This window comes from Apium graveolens, chromosome 10 (genome assembly GCF_009905375.1).
Source record: "Apium graveolens cultivar Ventura chromosome 10, ASM990537v1, whole genome shotgun sequence".
NCBI lineage: Eukaryota > Viridiplantae > Streptophyta > Magnoliopsida > Apiales > Apiaceae > Apium > Apium graveolens.
In genome coordinates this window covers 93541312-93557898 of record NC_133656.1, presented here as the reverse complement: position 1 = coordinate 93557898, position 16587 = coordinate 93541312, and the positions used below count along the sequence as shown (strand labels likewise).

General features: G+C 35.5%; 2 protein-coding genes, 1 long non-coding RNA gene and 1 pseudogene across 3 annotated transcripts; 3 read left to right on the top strand and 1 right to left on the bottom strand.

Annotated features, from left to right (window-relative positions):
• The window catches only part of LOC141690754 (uncharacterized), a 128364-nt pseudogene that overhangs the window by 40724 nt on the left and 71053 nt on the right, over positions 1-16587 (top strand).
• LOC141689091 (uncharacterized) lies at positions 1905-5245 on the top strand. Its single transcript, XM_074493270.1, has 3 exons — positions 1905-2163; positions 4686-4793; positions 4866-5245. Exons 1-3 carry the CDS (start codon positions 2089-2091, stop codon positions 5085-5087), a joined length of 405 nt encoding a protein of 134 aa, XP_074349371.1. The 5' UTR covers positions 1905-2088; the 3' UTR covers positions 5088-5245.
• On the top strand, positions 6831-7880 carry LOC141689546 (MDIS1-interacting receptor like kinase 2-like). The gene is given in 3 exon segments (XM_074493887.1): positions 6831-7025; positions 7027-7438; positions 7531-7880. Coding segments are annotated over 3 exon segments (957 nt in total).
• LOC141689203 (uncharacterized) lies at positions 12431-14976 on the bottom strand. Its single transcript, XR_012562286.1, has 2 exons — positions 14719-14976; positions 12431-12912 (listed from the first exon to the last, which is right to left on the bottom strand). It is a non-coding gene; the product is annotated as an uncharacterized LOC141689203 (long non-coding RNA).

The following is a 16587-nucleotide window of genomic DNA, read 5'->3' as shown; positions in this document are numbered from 1 at the left end:
AAACATGTTTATATATGTGTGTGTTGTGGACCCCAAATTTCTGACCCGGGTTTGAAGGGCGTCACACCATTGGTGCCCTGGTAGAGCTACAAATTAACAGAGCTGTTCGTGAACAAAACTCAGGATCAGCTCGTTTAAGTGAACTCGGCTCGGTTCGTTTTCTTAAATGAGCTGGTCTTGAACATGAAAATGAATTCAGATAAATAAACGAGCCGAGCCGAACTCTTTATGTGTACGGCTCGTTTAGTTCGGGCTCGGCTCGGACTCGGCTCGAACTCAGTAACTCGGCTCGGCTCGGATAATGTTTATATGTATTATAAATAATAAATTATTACTGATCACTTAATTATTTTTATTAGTACAATTTTTTAACATTTACTAATAATTTGATTATTTTAAAATTTTTGTTTATTATTCTAAATTTAACACTTAGTTTTTTCGTAAGTAATCTATCAAATTATTATCCTAATACATTCATCTCCAATTTTTCATATATTAAATAACTTGTAATTTACCTAAACCAAATTTAAGTATAACAGCAAAGCATAATAATATTTTGACATCGTCATTTTTAAAAGTAATGTACGATTTATAAAGTTATAAATGTCTGAATAATTAAAAATAAAATTGATATATTTTTAAAAGTCGTCTTGAAAATAGAATGATATAGATTAAGAAACAAGTGGAGAGTATGAATATGAGTATATAATTGTAAGATAAGAGTAGTACTTGATCTCAATACAACTTATAAAATTATGAATTATTATTTAAGGTTATTCGATTGAAAAATATATGCAAACTATTAGTGGACAACTCGACTCGGATCGAGTTCGGCTTGGATCGGCTGTTCGTGAACGAACTCGTGTTCGGTTCAGAGTCGTTTATAAACGAGTCGAGTTTGAACATCACTTTTCGCTCAATTACTAAACTCGGCTCGACTCGATTGAAAAAAAATTAAACTCGGCTCGACTCAGACAGAACTTGGCCAGATCTGTTCGTTTGCAGCTCTATGCCCTGGTACTACTAGTTTTTTCCCAGAGAAATATGTGCAGTTTTTTCATATGAAAATTTTGTATTATTATTCTGGAATGAACTTATTTTGCATGCTTATTGTAATCATCTTCATTTTGTCAATTTTTGAGGCGGTTTTATAACCGAAATCAAATAGATAAAAATCGAACCGAGATTTTTTAACAGAAACCAAACTGATGATTTCAGTTGTTGTTTTGGTTTTCAATTTTAAAAATCGAGGACATGCGATTTCAATTTTATCCAAAAATTATCCCGAACCGAATCGTGCTCTCCATTAGCGAGAGTTGTTCTCAATTTATTTAGATATATTTTAAACATTACTTTGAGAGTTTGATGTGTTTTCATGTGTTTTGGTGTGATTTTACGTCTGGAATATTTGATTTGCTGAATTTTTTAGTTTTAGATTTAGTAATAAAAATATTTATGCCATTGCATTTATGGTTAATAGCTCAAATGAGAAGTGGCGAATTGGTGTGTGTATATATATATATCAACTTCAAGAAATCGTATAATCGTATTTCTAAGAAAACAATAATTAATCAACGATATGATCTATTTTGTATTTATTTTTCTCGATTATTTTTTGGTTGAAATACCCGGTTTAAGAATGAATATTGAATCGGACATATATACCCTGACCGAGAAAGTGTATTTCAGTTAAAAAAAAATAATGTCAAATACTCGGTCATTATCACGATGCTATTATTGGTCAAATATCTAAAATTTGATATTTAGATCACCCCCAATTTAAATTCTCTTAAAAAAATATGATAATTTTGGTCATGCTTAAAACCGGATCTAAATAAGAATAATTCCATACTATGAAATTAGTAATGAAAATAATTTTCAAATTAATTAATTAATAATAGTGAAGGCCTTGCATTCAGGAGTTGCTCCGGGAACAAATCCTCCCAGATTGCCAAAGTTAAGTATGCCAAGTTAAGCGGGACTAAATAAATTTGATAGGTACAGTCTTATGTACGTTTATCTACATTATTTTTGTAGAAACATATATTCATACAGACATACGAAAAGAAACATAAGAAAAAAAAATCAATGGCTGAAGAAAACGCATCAGCGTCACAGCCAGATACACAGCTCTTTACGCTTCTAACAGGTCTTCTCCAACAGGTATCATTTTTTAGATATATAAGCATGTTTGATCTATCAAAGCTTGTACATATAAATTGTTGCTTGATATATGAATTTTTGATGAAGTATGTGATCTGGGTTTTTTAGTTTACTTGATTTTATGTTATGGCTTTTTAAAATAAGTTGATATATAGTGTTCTTGGGGTATACTTGACTGATTTAGTGATGGTAGATGTGATAGATGGTACGTGATCTATTAGGTATCTGGTTCGAAATGTTAAGCAGTCGTTTGGATCATGAGATTTTAATCCGGTTAATAGTAATGCGGATGAGATTTTATTTCATTTTTACAATCTTATTAATTGGGTTGAAATTTGATGAGGCTTGTAAGGTTTACTTGAGTTCACATTAACTGAGGTCTGTGATTGTCATTAACTCGTGGTTATGAAATTAGAAGAACAATTACAGGAAGTAAACATCTAAATGCCTGAAATTTTTTGTTGTTCGTCTGTAAACGAAATTAACTCGAATGTAATGAAAATGGATTAAAAATTACAAAAAACAATGGAATTAGAAGATCAATTAAGAAAAACCAGAAAACTGCTTTATCTAGACTCATAATATCACAGTTCAAAAGGGTAAAATCATGAACAAAAGAAGAATGGAATACAATAAATAAAGCATCAAAAGAAGATGGACCTAAGGTGAAACTCTATAATTCCTCAAGCCATACATAGATACCGGGCTTGATTTGCTTGGACTAGGTGTATTGACTCTATTCGAGATAAACAGTGCCCGTGTTGTAGCCCAAGCTTATTATAAACATTAGTAGGATCCCTATTTTATAGTACCTTCACCATGAATAATCCTTGTTCTCAAGGATAAAGTTTGTAAAATACTTTATTAGCAACTAGAAATTCCTTGATAAAATGTGAAAATTATAATGCTCCAATACGAAGTAAGGGTCGTCCACATGAAAATAGATAACCCAAGCTTCTCACCGGTGCCCAATTCCTTGTATAGCTTCGAAACACCTTGCATCAACACTGAAACTTAGAATTAGTTTCAAACTCCATGTCCCTCAGGAATTCAGTTTTCGATTTTAGTTATTCTCTTGACCCCAAATTTTCCAGCTCCAGTTTGGAGCATAATGCAAGAATATTGATTTTTTGGAACTCCTTGCTTGATCTAATTGCTAACGTTGCATGCGACACAGACCCATTTATCGCAAAATTATCATTCTTGTTAGAAGTGATGCATCACATTTTGCAATACTTTTTTTTAATAATTTTGTTTCCTCTTCCCAAGAAAATTTAAATACCTTTCTTTTAAAGTGGTGATCAGCTGATTTTACATTTCCTTAGTTTGTACCCCTAATTATAATTAATGCAAGTTTCTTCTCTTTCTCTGATCTATTCTTCTTCTTTAAAATCACTCTCTTCCTGCATTGCTCTGCTATTTTACCTTGTCTATTGCTTTATATCTTACTTATAATACAGAAAACTCCAAAAATTGTAGTTAAAACAGCTCAGGATCTAACCAAATCCTGACAGGAGGGAAAATAAAAAAGAAGAAGCTAATATTGCAAATTTACAGTTACCACTTAAAAACTTGGGAGCACAGCATAGATATACTAGTTAGCAACCTATACAAGGGATCACCTTTTAAGCACTTTGCAAAGAAAGCAGAAATTCGCTCAAATGAGAACCTAAAATTAGAGTCTGTCATATCTTGCAAGTGCTCTCTTAGCCTTAGATTCTTTTTCCTTTTCCTTAGTTTCCTTGGTCTCTTGCTTCTCAGTTGCATCCCTTTTTTATAATACCAACATTATTAGCCCTTCTCGAGTCTCAATGCTATCTTTACTAGCATCATTCTTCCCTGATCCAGCTTCTCTAATTAACATGCATTGAGCAGAACTCTACAAATGACTCAATTCCCCTCAATTTGCATATTAAATAATCTTCGTGGTCTTTATTTTAAGGCCTGGTCGGCCACGGGAATCAAATACACTTGTAAAATATTTAAAGCTAGGAGACTATAAGAGAATCCATATGTGAAACCAATTCATTCCTTTTTTAAACAACCCATCACGAGTCAAAGTATCCGGATGCACTCCTTACTTCATCATTTAAGCGATAGGACCAGGAGGACTGGCTCCAGAAGAAAATGCACTATAAGTATTTATCTTAAAGGGAACCATCTTTAGAAAAGATGACTTGGAGGCTGCCTAATATCCTGGCCATAATTTCTCTTTAGATCTTCCTTACTGTATGCTTGTTCAAGATTATTGTGGAGGTTTCTTAAAAGATTTGCATCTTGATGATTCTTTCATGCAAGTTATATCTTGTGTTTTTGTTTTATATTAGAAGTGAAGATTTACCGAGTTATTTATTAGACTCCAAAGGATAAGACATTTAACTACATCAAAACGAGGTTTTCCGTTTGTGCTTGTAACTTTAAAACCTGGAATAATTGTTTATTGTTTACATGTGATATTAATCCTGAGATTATTATGCATTGTATTCTTATCTCTTATCATTCTTACTACGAGCATTATGTAGGTGGAAGCATTGACCAACCAAGAAGAAGTCGAATTGCGTTCGAAAATTGAAGCCCTTGGATTGGAGGTTACAAAAGTCCCTTCAAAGTCAAAAAAGAATCTTGATGAGGTAAATCAGATGTTTCAGAATATTTATACATATTGTTTTACTTTTATTATTAATTTTACACTTGAACTATAGCTAGAAATAGCAAAGGAGTTGGATGAACTGTCAGCAAAGCTGGATAATGTGGATGAAATGATATCCTCCGCAATAGCTGCCGATCCGCAGGTTAAGTCCCTTCTCAGTAGTACTGCTGATGTATGGATGCCAGTTATCACAGCTACTTCAGATGAAAGGCGCAACTTTACCGCATCAATTGAAGATAAAAATCTTGAGCTGAAGGACAAGAATTCAATTTAGTTATTACAGTATAACTGAAAGGGGAATTTGTTGAATGGTTCCGATTCACATCAAAATTTCTAGTATTGTTTGGAAGTTTATTTTTAATTTTAAAAAATTTACACATAATTAAAATTTAAATTATTCAATACATGTTTATTATAAATTAGTTTGTTATTTGACTTGGTATCTCGCTTGTGAATCTTGAAACTTGCATAGTGATCATCACTGTAGAAAATTAAACTGCTGGAGAAGAGTGTTTCCTCCAGGAATTGGTAAATGGTAAAAGAGGAGGACTGTCTGAATGTTTTCTACTTACATTTGAGGCTAAATGTAACAGAATGAATGTCGAAAATTTCAATTTGCCTGGAGAAGATTGACTAGAGAGAAGGGCAGGGAGAAGAAGATTCATGTTATATGCAGTAGCTGTAGCTAGTTAAGTATGACACCAAATTGTAGTATCAGACAATTAGTATAGATGTAGTGATTCAGTAATTTAAACATGGCATCATGCTCTCGGGTTAGTTACATCATATGCATATTATATTGTGTGCTTAGGCGGAGGAGGCTTTAATTTATATTAATTTATAATAAAAAAAACTCAGGGATGGCGCTTACACTTCAAGTCTACAATCATTTGAATTATATTCATTCAGAAGACTCAATGGAAGGTTGCTAATGAAAATAGTTGCATACTTCTTCTGTTAGTTGCATGCTTAGTTGTGGTGGAGGGGCGCTCGCAGTTTAAAATCATCATTGTCTAGAACAAAGGAAACAGAAAGAGAAAGAGAAGCTCTTCTCAGCACGGGATGGTGGGGGAATCGAATTTCTTTTCTTAACTCTTCAAAGTGGTCGCATTGTACCTGGACAGGCATTGAGTGCAGCAAGGCAGGTAGAGTCATTAATATAGATCTTGCGTTTTACTTTGATGGAACTATTCCACACCAGATCGGAATGCTTTCAAAACTCAAGTATCTCTCCCTCCAAGACAACTCTCTCACTGGTGTGTTGCCTCTACCCCTAGGTGCTTAATATATCCTGGAATTATCTCTATGGCCCCATCCCCTCAGGAATAAGTAGCCTCAAGAATCTGCTTTATTTAGACCTCTGCGGCAATGAACTCACTGGATTCATTCCCTTGGAACTAAGAAACCTGAGTAATTTGGTCAGTTTATACCTTAGACAAAACAAACTCACAGGGACTATCCCATCAGTTTTTTCCTCCATGACTAACCTCAACCACCTGGACCTTGGTTTTAATCAATTTAATACTTCTTCAGCTTTTCAGCTGGTTAATCTCACTCATCTTTATGTTTCTCATAATTCTTTAACTGGCCCAATACCTCTCTTCAACAACTGCAGCAGTCTAAAATATCTAGACCTCTCCAACAATGTGCTTAGCGGAAACATCCCGAATGATCTTGGAGATTGCAATTCTTTGGAGCAAGTGTGGTTAGGAAGTAACAATTTGACTGGAAGCATACCTGATAACTTGTATTGTCTGTTAAATTTAACTCTCTTGGACCTCTCCTACAACAATTTTTCTGACACTATCCCACCAGCCTACTATCCATATGAAGGCTATACATGTAACTATCTGTTATTCACATAGCAATCTGTATGATGGTAAGTTGACTTCCCACCCAACAGAGACAGTCTTTCGCGTCCTTTCCATAATCCTTCCCCTTCTCATCGGGCTGTCCCTTATTGGTACTTGCCTTCATGTTGTTTTGCCGTCACACAACAATAGAAAATCAAAATAGGATGAACGCGGGGAATGGTGATGTTTGTTCAATATGGAACTTTGATGGAAACATTGCATATGAGGACATCATAAGAGCAACAAATAATTTTGACATAAGATACTGCATAGGAACTGGTGGCTATGGCAGTGTATATGAAGCCAGGTTGCCAAGTGGCAAGACTGTGGCACTCAAGAAACTTCATCGCCTGGAAGCCGGAGGAGCCAGCTTTTGACAGTAGTTTTAGAAATGAGGTGCATGTGTTGTCAAACATAAGACACAAAAATATTGTAAAGCTCTTTGGTTTCTGCTTGCACCATCGATGCATGTTCCTTGTATACGAGTATATAGAGAATGGAAGTTTATTTTGTGCCCTCAGAGATGATGGCCACGCTTTGGAATTAGATTGGAGCAAGAGAGTGAACATTGTAAAAGGTATAGCACTTGCTTTATCTTACCTGCACCATGAATGCACTCCATCTATAGTTCATCGAGACATATCTACTAATAATATACTACTAAACTCCACAATGGAGGCCTTTGTTGCTGACTTTGGTGAATCAAGGTTGCTAGACCCCGATTCATCCAATCAAACTATGGTTGCAGGCACTTATGGTTATATTGCTCCAGGTTTCCTTTTCTCATTGTTACAAAATTTTACCCCTACGCTACATTATACAGGGATGTCTGTAATAATGCTCTTTGATTTTCTGATTCCGCAGAACTTGCATACACGATGGTTGTAACGGAGAAATGCGATGTTTATAGCTTTGGAGTTGTGGCATTAGAAATCATGATGGGAAGGCATCCAGGAGATCTCCTATCCTCATTGACAACTCTCAAATCCACCCAAACTAAAATGTTGAATGATATATTGGACACTCGACTCCCGCGTCCAACACGTCAACAAAAGCATGACATTTTTCTTGTTTTAACGCAAGCATTTGCATGTCTATGCTCGAACCACAAATCTCGGCCATCTATGATTGCTTTATCTCATAAATTTTCACAAATTCCAGTGATATTGGCTGCAAATTCTATTTATATAACTTCTGTTGAGCAGGTTTATTGATTTTCTGGGATAACTGAAAGCATGACAATGAGTGGCATAATTTGGTTCCGCATATTTGTTATTGTTCTTATATTACATATACCGTAAAAGCCTAAGAATTTTATAGAACAGAACCCAGATGTCTTTTGCATATCATCTTTGCATATGTGAGAATGAAATTCTATTTGTACACCTGTTGAGCAAGTTCATTGATTTACCTGGATAACTAAAAGCATGACGATGAGTGCCATAAATTGGTTCCTTATATCTATTAGTGTTCTTATATTGCATATACTAGCTAAAGGTCTAAGAACATAGAACAGAAACGCAGAACTATCACAGGACTAAGGACTAAGAACTATCAAAGCGTTTTTACTTCTTTAAAACAATGGAAATGGGAAAACTATCGTGTGCCTGGAGTTGTGATGCCAGAGCTGTTAAAATGTTTCGGAATTTAACCGTACTGGGCTTGCTAAACAAGCATTAACTTCACGTATTTGTCCGCTCTGGTCGAGTCCTCGTGGCTTTGGTTTTTGTTCATATCCCAAAAAGCCTCATATTACCTCTCTCGAAATTCATCTGGCTATCTGCCTCCCCCTTAAGCCCAACCCGGTTATGGACAGTTTATGATTTTGTCCGTTTTGGACCGAACTCGTACGGGTTTGTTTTGAGTCACTCCCACAAGGACTCATCTTAATGGAGTTATCTGGCTGCTTATATTCTAGCAATTTGTCCCTCCCACAAACGATGTGGGATAACTCCTAACAATTTCCCCATTCACAAATCGGACTCGACACCTGCCGAATCTGCCACCTTATTGTGTGATATGCTCCCCCGGGACCCAGACGGGAATCCTTCTAGCTTTCTGACCTCCCCTAGGTCCATACTGGAAGACCCACCTACCTTTTCCTTGAGCCCATACTGGGTAGTCCATCTGTCTCCTCCTCGGTCCATTTTCGGAGCCAGTCTGAGATTGTTCTGGATCTTTTATAAGCATAGCTCTGATACCATTTGTTGGGTTTGCTAAAGAGGCTTAACTCCACATTAGTATGATATTGTCCGCTTTGGGCCCGAGCCCGCACGGATTTTTTTTTTGCACATCCAAAAAGGCCTCATACTAATGGAGTTATCTGGTTGCTTATATTCTAGCAAGCTACCCTTCCACAAACGATGTGGGACAACTCCTAACAATCTCATTCTTCACACATCGGACTTGACACCTCTCGAATATGCCTCTTAATTGTATGATCTAGCTCCCCCTTACCCATACTAGAAGTCCATCTGGTTATCTGCTTCCCTAAGGCCCATATTGGAAGGCCCAACTGCCTTTTTCTTGAGCTCATACTGGGTTGACCCATCTACCTTTCCTTAGGCCAATCTGAAAGCCCGCGTAAAATTGTTATGGACCGTCTCAATCATAGCTCTCATACCACTTGTTGGGCTTTCTAAACAGGCTTAACTCTACATTAGTATGATATTGTCCGCTCTGGGCCCGAGCCTGCACGAATTTATTTTTGGGCACGTCCCAAAAGGCCTCATACTAATGGAGTTAACTGTCTGCTTATATACTAGAAAACTTCCCCTCACACAAACGATGTGGAACAATTCTTAACAATCTCCCATTCACACATCGGGCCCGACACCTATCGATTCCACCTTCTTCAACGTGACACCGGGCTCCCTCTTGACCCAAACTGAAAATTTATCTGGCTATCTTCCTCACCTAGGCCTATAATGGAAGTCCACATGCCTCCCCCTTAATCCCATCATGGGGCAAGCCCATCTGCCTCTTCCTAGGACACTTCAGGAGCCCATCTGAAATTGTTATGGACCGTAACCTGAAACTCTAATACCACTTTGGGCTTGCTAAGCAGGCTTAACTCCACATTAGCCTGATATTGTCCACTTTGGGCTGAGATCGCACGGGTTTGTATTGGGTCACTTTCAAAAGGTCTTATTATAATAGAGTTATCAGACTGCTTATTTTCTCGCAATCTTCCCCTCCCACAAACAATATCGGATAACTCCTAACAATATCCCCCTTCACACATGGGGCTCGACACATGCCGAATCTGTCACCTGATTGTGTGATCTGCTCCCCCTGGACCCATACTGAAATCCTTCTGGCTTTCTGACTCCCCTTAGGCCCATACTGGAATGCCCACCTGCATTTTTCTTGAGCCCATACTGGTTAGTCCATCTACCTCCTCATAGGTCAATTTTCGGAGCCCGTCTGAGATTGTTATGATCTTTTATAACTATAGCTCCGATACCACTTATTGGGCTTGCTAAGCAGCCCTAACTCCACATTAATATGATTGTCCGCATTGGGCCCGAGCCCACACGGATTTATTTTTGGGCACATCCCAAAAGGCCTCATAAAAATGGAGTTATCTGGTTGCTTATATTCTATCAATGTGCCCCTCCCACAAACGATGTGGGACAACTACAAAAAATCTCCCCCTTCACACATCGGACTTGACAGCTGTTGGATCTGCGTCCTGATTGTGTGATATGTCTCTCTCTTGACCAATACTAGAAGTCTATCTGGCTATCTGCTCCCCCTAACCCATACTGGAAGGCCCACCTCCTTTTTTTTGAGCCCATACTAGGTTAGCCCATCTGGATGCGCATATGAGATTGTTATGAACCGTCTCAATCATATATCTGATACCACTTGTTGGGTTTGTTAAGCAGGTCTAACTTCACATTAGTATGATATTCTCCGTTTTGGGCCCGAGCCCGCATAGATTTGTTTTAGGCACATCCCAAAAAGTTTCATAATAATGGAGTTAATTGGCTATTTATAAACAAGCAAATTGTTTGCTAAGCAGACATAACTCCACATTAGTATGATATTGTTCGTTTTGGGCCAAGCCCATCTGGATGCCCACGTGAGATTTTTATGAACCGTCATAATCATATATTTGATACCACTTGTTGGGCTTGGTAAGCAGGTCTAACTTCACATTAGTATGATATTATCTGCTTCGTCTGGATGCCACATGAGGTTTTTATGAACTGTCTCAATCATATCTCTGATACCACTTGTTGGGATATACAAGAAAACTGAAGCAAACTGCTTGCTAAGCAGACCTACCTCCATATTAGTATGATATTGTTCGTTTTGGGCCAAGCCTCCACGTATTTGGTTTGAGTCACACCCAAAAGACCTCATACTAATGGAGTTTTCTGGCTGCTTATATTCTAGCAATCTGCCCTTCCCATTAACGATGTAGGACAACTCCTAACAATCTCCCCATTCACACATCGGATTCGACACCTGCCGAATCTGCACCTGATTGTGTGATCTACTTCCTTGAACCTATACTGGAATCCTTCTGGTTTTCTGACTCCCTCTCGGTCCATACTGGAAGGTCCGCCTGCCTTTTCCTTGAGTCGATATTGGGTAGTCCATCTGCCTTCTCCTAGGTCTATTTTCGAATCCCGTCTGAAATTGATCCGGATCGTTTATAATTATAGCTCTGATACCGCTTCTTGGACTTACTAAGTTAGTCTTAACTCCACTTTAGTATGATATTGTGCGCTTCAGACCGAGACGAACCCGGACAAATTTGATTTTTGGGCACATCCAAAAAGATCTCATTAGTAAGTTAAATGGCAGCTTATATATAAGCAGCCTATCCTTCCCACGAAAACAAATCCATCTATCCACGCTTTCCTGCATCTTTACTGTTCTTAATATATATGATGACAGATGGTCTTACATGTCTTACGTTTGTGGTTATGTCGAGACTCGAAACTATAGTCTAGAATAGCAAATGAGTTTATTGGATCATTCGAAAGCTGGACAATGTGGATGAAATGTTTGTTATCCTCAGCAATGATCAGATGGTCGAGTCCCTCCTCAGCAGTGCTGTCGATTTTACGGATGCCAATTATTACTGCTACTTCAGACGAAGGTGCAATTTTACAGCATTAGTGAAAGATGTAAATGCCAGAGTGAAGGACACAGATTCATTACATTTCTTACAAGATACCTTATAGTATGAAATACATTTAATGTTCTGAATTCTGATTGATGTTCAAGTTTCTAGTTTGACCGTTGAACTCAGTTAAAGCGTTTACCCTCACTTGTAAACGCCATGTGTTTAGTTTTTTGATCAGTTGTAGATAATCATTCTAGATACAAAATAAATAAGCGTGAGACCTTGATGCTTATTGTAAAACATATGAAAGTTTCAACTATAAATCAAAACAAAAGATGGTATAGCAAATACAAAAAAAAAATGTATTAATGATGACCTCGATTTTGTAAAAAGACAAATGTTATGTTAGTTGAGGTTCATTTAGAGAGATTTCTGTTTGCAGGAGGTTTGAGCATTTGAATCTGTTGAAAGGAGATACATAATTTCATATGTACTAAAGGCCGAGGTTTGGATATTTTCTTAAGGCATTTGATGGTTTGAAACTTGTTGGAGGATTGAGTATTTTAATCATGCCGAGGTTTGATTTTAATTATAGGTCATTTGATGGTTTAAAACTTGTTGGGGATGTTATAAAGCATCTCACAAGATTTCTGAATTTAACGAGTGATAACATTTGTTAGCTATCCAGAACAAAGACATTCCAATTTCATTTGTTAGTACTTCCAGAACTTTTTAACCTTAAGCAATTTCAGAGAATTGTCAAATTAATGTATCAAAAAGTACAATACTAGTAATATTTCGGCAAAACTCATGTCATGAGAGTATATGTGAATAGAGACATGCAAGGTCACCGCTACTAACCATGAAAGCAAGATATAGCTACTCTTGCCATGGATTACACAGCTAAAAAATACAAACTCTATTTAGGTTTAGGAACATTGACAATCAGACCAACCATCCACGTTAGAATGGATCCGAAAACCTTTGAAATCAGGAAAAGAATCACAAAACCAGCCAAAATGGTGAGGAATGGAGGTCCTTGGCCGCTGCTTTCTTCAGCATCAGGTTTCTTTGCAACAGAACCGCCTTCTGGAGAGTTAGAATTTGTCAAAAATACAGGAGCCAGCCTCTGCTTTAATTGCAATCCAACCACAGCTTTTGGCCTGTATAGATGAAAGTTAGTTTATCTGAAAATTCTTATGCTCAGTTTAGTTGGGAGGAACGGAATGAAAAGTCAATACAAAACAGAGGTGATAAAAAAGGAGGGAAGAGTAAAAAAATAGTGCAAACTGTGAAGAAAAATGAGTAGGAAGAAGAATGGAGAATTCGTTCCAACTTTGGTAGGTTTGAGCTCTGGTTGATATTGGTAGAAAGGGAAGAAGTATTTGTCCAAAAAATAGTACAATTTTCCAATTCATTCCATCCAATATATCATTGCTTTCAACGGTTGAAAGCAATGATATTAATAAGTTGTACAATAGTGTAAAATTGTGCAGAGGGGAGACATCTATCTAGGAACAGAAGTTCAATTTACTATTTAATATGCACATATTATATTTATTTAACTTTTTTTGAGAGAAAATCAAATTAACTTGTCCCCTGAATACTCCAAGGGAAGATTTTAGTGCTAGTGCAATGTTTTAAAGTTTGTCACTGTGAAGGACATTTTATGTCCAGGAATAACAAAAAACATAAGCTACAAGCTCAAAGTAAATTATGGTTTTCCATTGTTTCATACAAGATTATATACTTGTTCAGACAATGGACGAGAAATTGGACTTCTATTAATTGGTCACGAAAAGAAAAGTTAACTGACAGACTCTACAGTTGGAAGCCAATATACTACACAGAAAAATTAACAGCTTAATTAGGCCATCCAAACTTATTTATCCATATTCCGTACCAATATAACAAGTGGCAGAAACTATATTTTACACTAGTGTGCTCCTCCGCCAACTATAACCAAAGTCAATCTCCTCAAGAAAAAGGGGGGGGGGGAGAAAGAAAGAAAAGTGTAGAAAAAAAAAGATCATGGGTCGTTGGCTGTTGAGGTTTTAGACCCTTCCGTATACAAGTATATACATAAACAACTTTTGATGTTTTAGACCCTGCAGTATACAATTATACACAGATAAACAATAAAAACTCTAGTGTTTATATTAATATGAAGTGGACTCTGATATATTACGCATTGTAGCAACAAAACTATTTAGCAAGAACATCAACCGGAATGTAAAGTAGACCCTGTTATATTACGCATTTTAGCAATTAAAACATTTTGGCAAGAATATCAACCAGAATTAACTCCATCTTTTTTACCTTCAGAGAGGAGAACACAAGAACCAAACCCGAGTTCATTTCAATACTGACGATAATTCTTTATCACTAGGTTCCAATTCTCCCTCGATTTCTCGTAATTAACTCAATTTAACAATGCTTATTCCCACAGAACAATACCAACTTCAGTCAATAATATCACTACATATCTTTAATCACTAAAATGTTGTTATAAACAGCATTCAATTCACAAACAGACTTTATATCACCATTTATTCGTAAGTTCTTGATTAAAGTCTCAAACTTTATTAAAAAACAAGATCTTTATTATTTTTCATTCTAGGGCTGATTTAAAAAGAACCCAGAATTTATAAAACCTAACATACATTAAGCTTAAATGTTGTTATAAACAGCATTCAATTCACAATCGGATGAATGTCAACATTTATCAGTAAGTTCTTGATTAAAGCCTCAAACTTTACTAAAAAACAAGATCTTTTTTTTTTTAATTTTTCTTTCTAGGAATGATTAAAGAAAACCCACAACTTTAAAAACATACATTAAACTACATTGTCACACACAAATATAAGATCAATAAATACCCACATAGATAAAGTGCAGGTGTCGCAGAAACAATGCACAATCAGATACATACATGTTTATATAGGCAGCTAAAAATAGAGCAGAAATACCTGAAATTGGAGAGCCCATTTGATGGTGAAGTGGGAAACTTGAGAGAAGAGAGATGGGGTTTGTGAAATGAAGGATGAAACCCAAGAGCAGATTGAGGAGAACAAGTGCTGAGAGTAGTAAACATTGTGCTGCTTACAATTACAATTACTATTACAATTGGGTAGCTGAGAGAAAAATGTGAGATTCTGCTTATTATCTTTTAACACACTTTGATGTTTGGTATTCTTGCTATTGTACTATTTTCATACAATTCCTTTAAGATCACATTGGTTACTTTATTAGACCTTTTTTTTGTAAATTTCGTAATTTATGACCATTTATTCTCTTTTTGCTACATTGTGGGAAATAATAAAAAATCCAAACACAACTTAAATTTGCTCCGATTTATGATATACTTTATGTAGATTTATTTCAAACAATATATAAAATACAAATTAATGTGGACATGAATAAAAAAAATGTTCGTCCAAATTCTATTTTTAAAAGTTTAATTTCACTAAACTTATAATCTAAACTCAATTTATAAAAGGTTTATGTTGCAAGTTATTCATTGCAGCTGATTCATTGATTATAACTTTTATAAAAAATAATTTGATATGTAATAAAATGAGTTAATTACTAAACAATTGTGGGGAATAATAAAAAATCGAAAACAACTTGAATCTGCTCCGATTTATGATTATTTTATGTAGATTTATTTTAAAGAATATATAGAATACTAATTAATGGGAACATGATTAAAAAAATTGTCATCCAATTGTTTTAAAAAAGTTTAATTTCGTAAAAGTTGTAATCTAAACCAAACTTGTAGATTTATGTTGCAAGTAATTTAGGGAGATCATCTATAATTATGATTTATTGATTGTAAATTTTATAAAAATAGTTTGACATGTAGAAAAATTGAGTTAATTTTCAAAATATAGCATTTTCAAGATGATTGATCCTCCATAACATCCAAAAAAGCTAGATCATCTGCTGTGTCTGATCTTTTTTAGAAAGATAGGCAGATGCATATATGCGTGATGTGTATTTAGCTATTGATACACCATCTTTCAAATGCTTATCGACTCTTAATACATAACTTGAAAATGTATATCAAGCCTTGGGTGCATGACGAAATTGCGCCCAACTTGATATGGCAAACGAAATAGTGTTTTCAGTATTTTGGCCAAATTTATGAAAAGTGATAGCTGGTTGGCAGGGCTATGAGATACCCTGTTGTAAATTAATATATATTTAATATAATAAATTTTTTTATTTACAAGTTTAAGTATAATGGTATGATGAGATCGTGATCATTCTTTTGAGAGATGCATGTCATAAGTTCTTTTAGAAAAATTGAGATTTTAGGGTATAATTAAATTATACTCTTGATATAATTTCTGAATTATAATAATCGGAGGATGTTTCTTATTGTGAAGACTTAAATTCTCGTGTTTGGATCTAAGGATTTTTCTTAATATAATCCATAAAGAAATTAAGTTAAAGCGGAGAACTTGAAAGAGTTATGAGATTCGTTTAATAATTAATTTAAATTAATTATTGACTTAATATTGTTTTAACTGGAAAAACAAGTTTATTGATATCTGGGCTAGACTCCGCTAAGCTTGTATGGGCTGAGCTGGTCAACTCTGATTTAATTAAACTTATTTGAATATAAATATATATATATAGACTCTATATGAGAAAAGTTCTATGGAGACCACATTTTTATCGGAGACCTCGAAGACCACTTATTTTCAGCAATCAAAACACTATCAAATATATTATTTTGTGAAGTATGTTCTATGAATATCACTAATTCATTAAAATTGTTGAAGTTCATTTAAGTTTAATAAGTATAATGTGTATGTTCTGCAATTTGAACA

Excerpts from the sequence above, each read along its gene's own strand:
- LOC141689091 (XM_074493270.1), top strand. The coding sequence starts at position 2,089 with ATGGCTGAAGAAAACGCATCAGCGTCACAGCCAGATACACAGCTCTTT. Across the intron at positions 2,164-4,685 it reads TAACAGGTCTTCTCCAACAG|GTGGAAGCATTGACCAACCA; the intron begins GTATCATTTTTT and ends AGCATTATGTAG. Across the intron at positions 4,794-4,865 it reads CAAAAAAGAATCTTGATGAG|CTAGAAATAGCAAAGGAGTT; the intron begins GTAAATCAGATG and ends CTTGAACTATAG.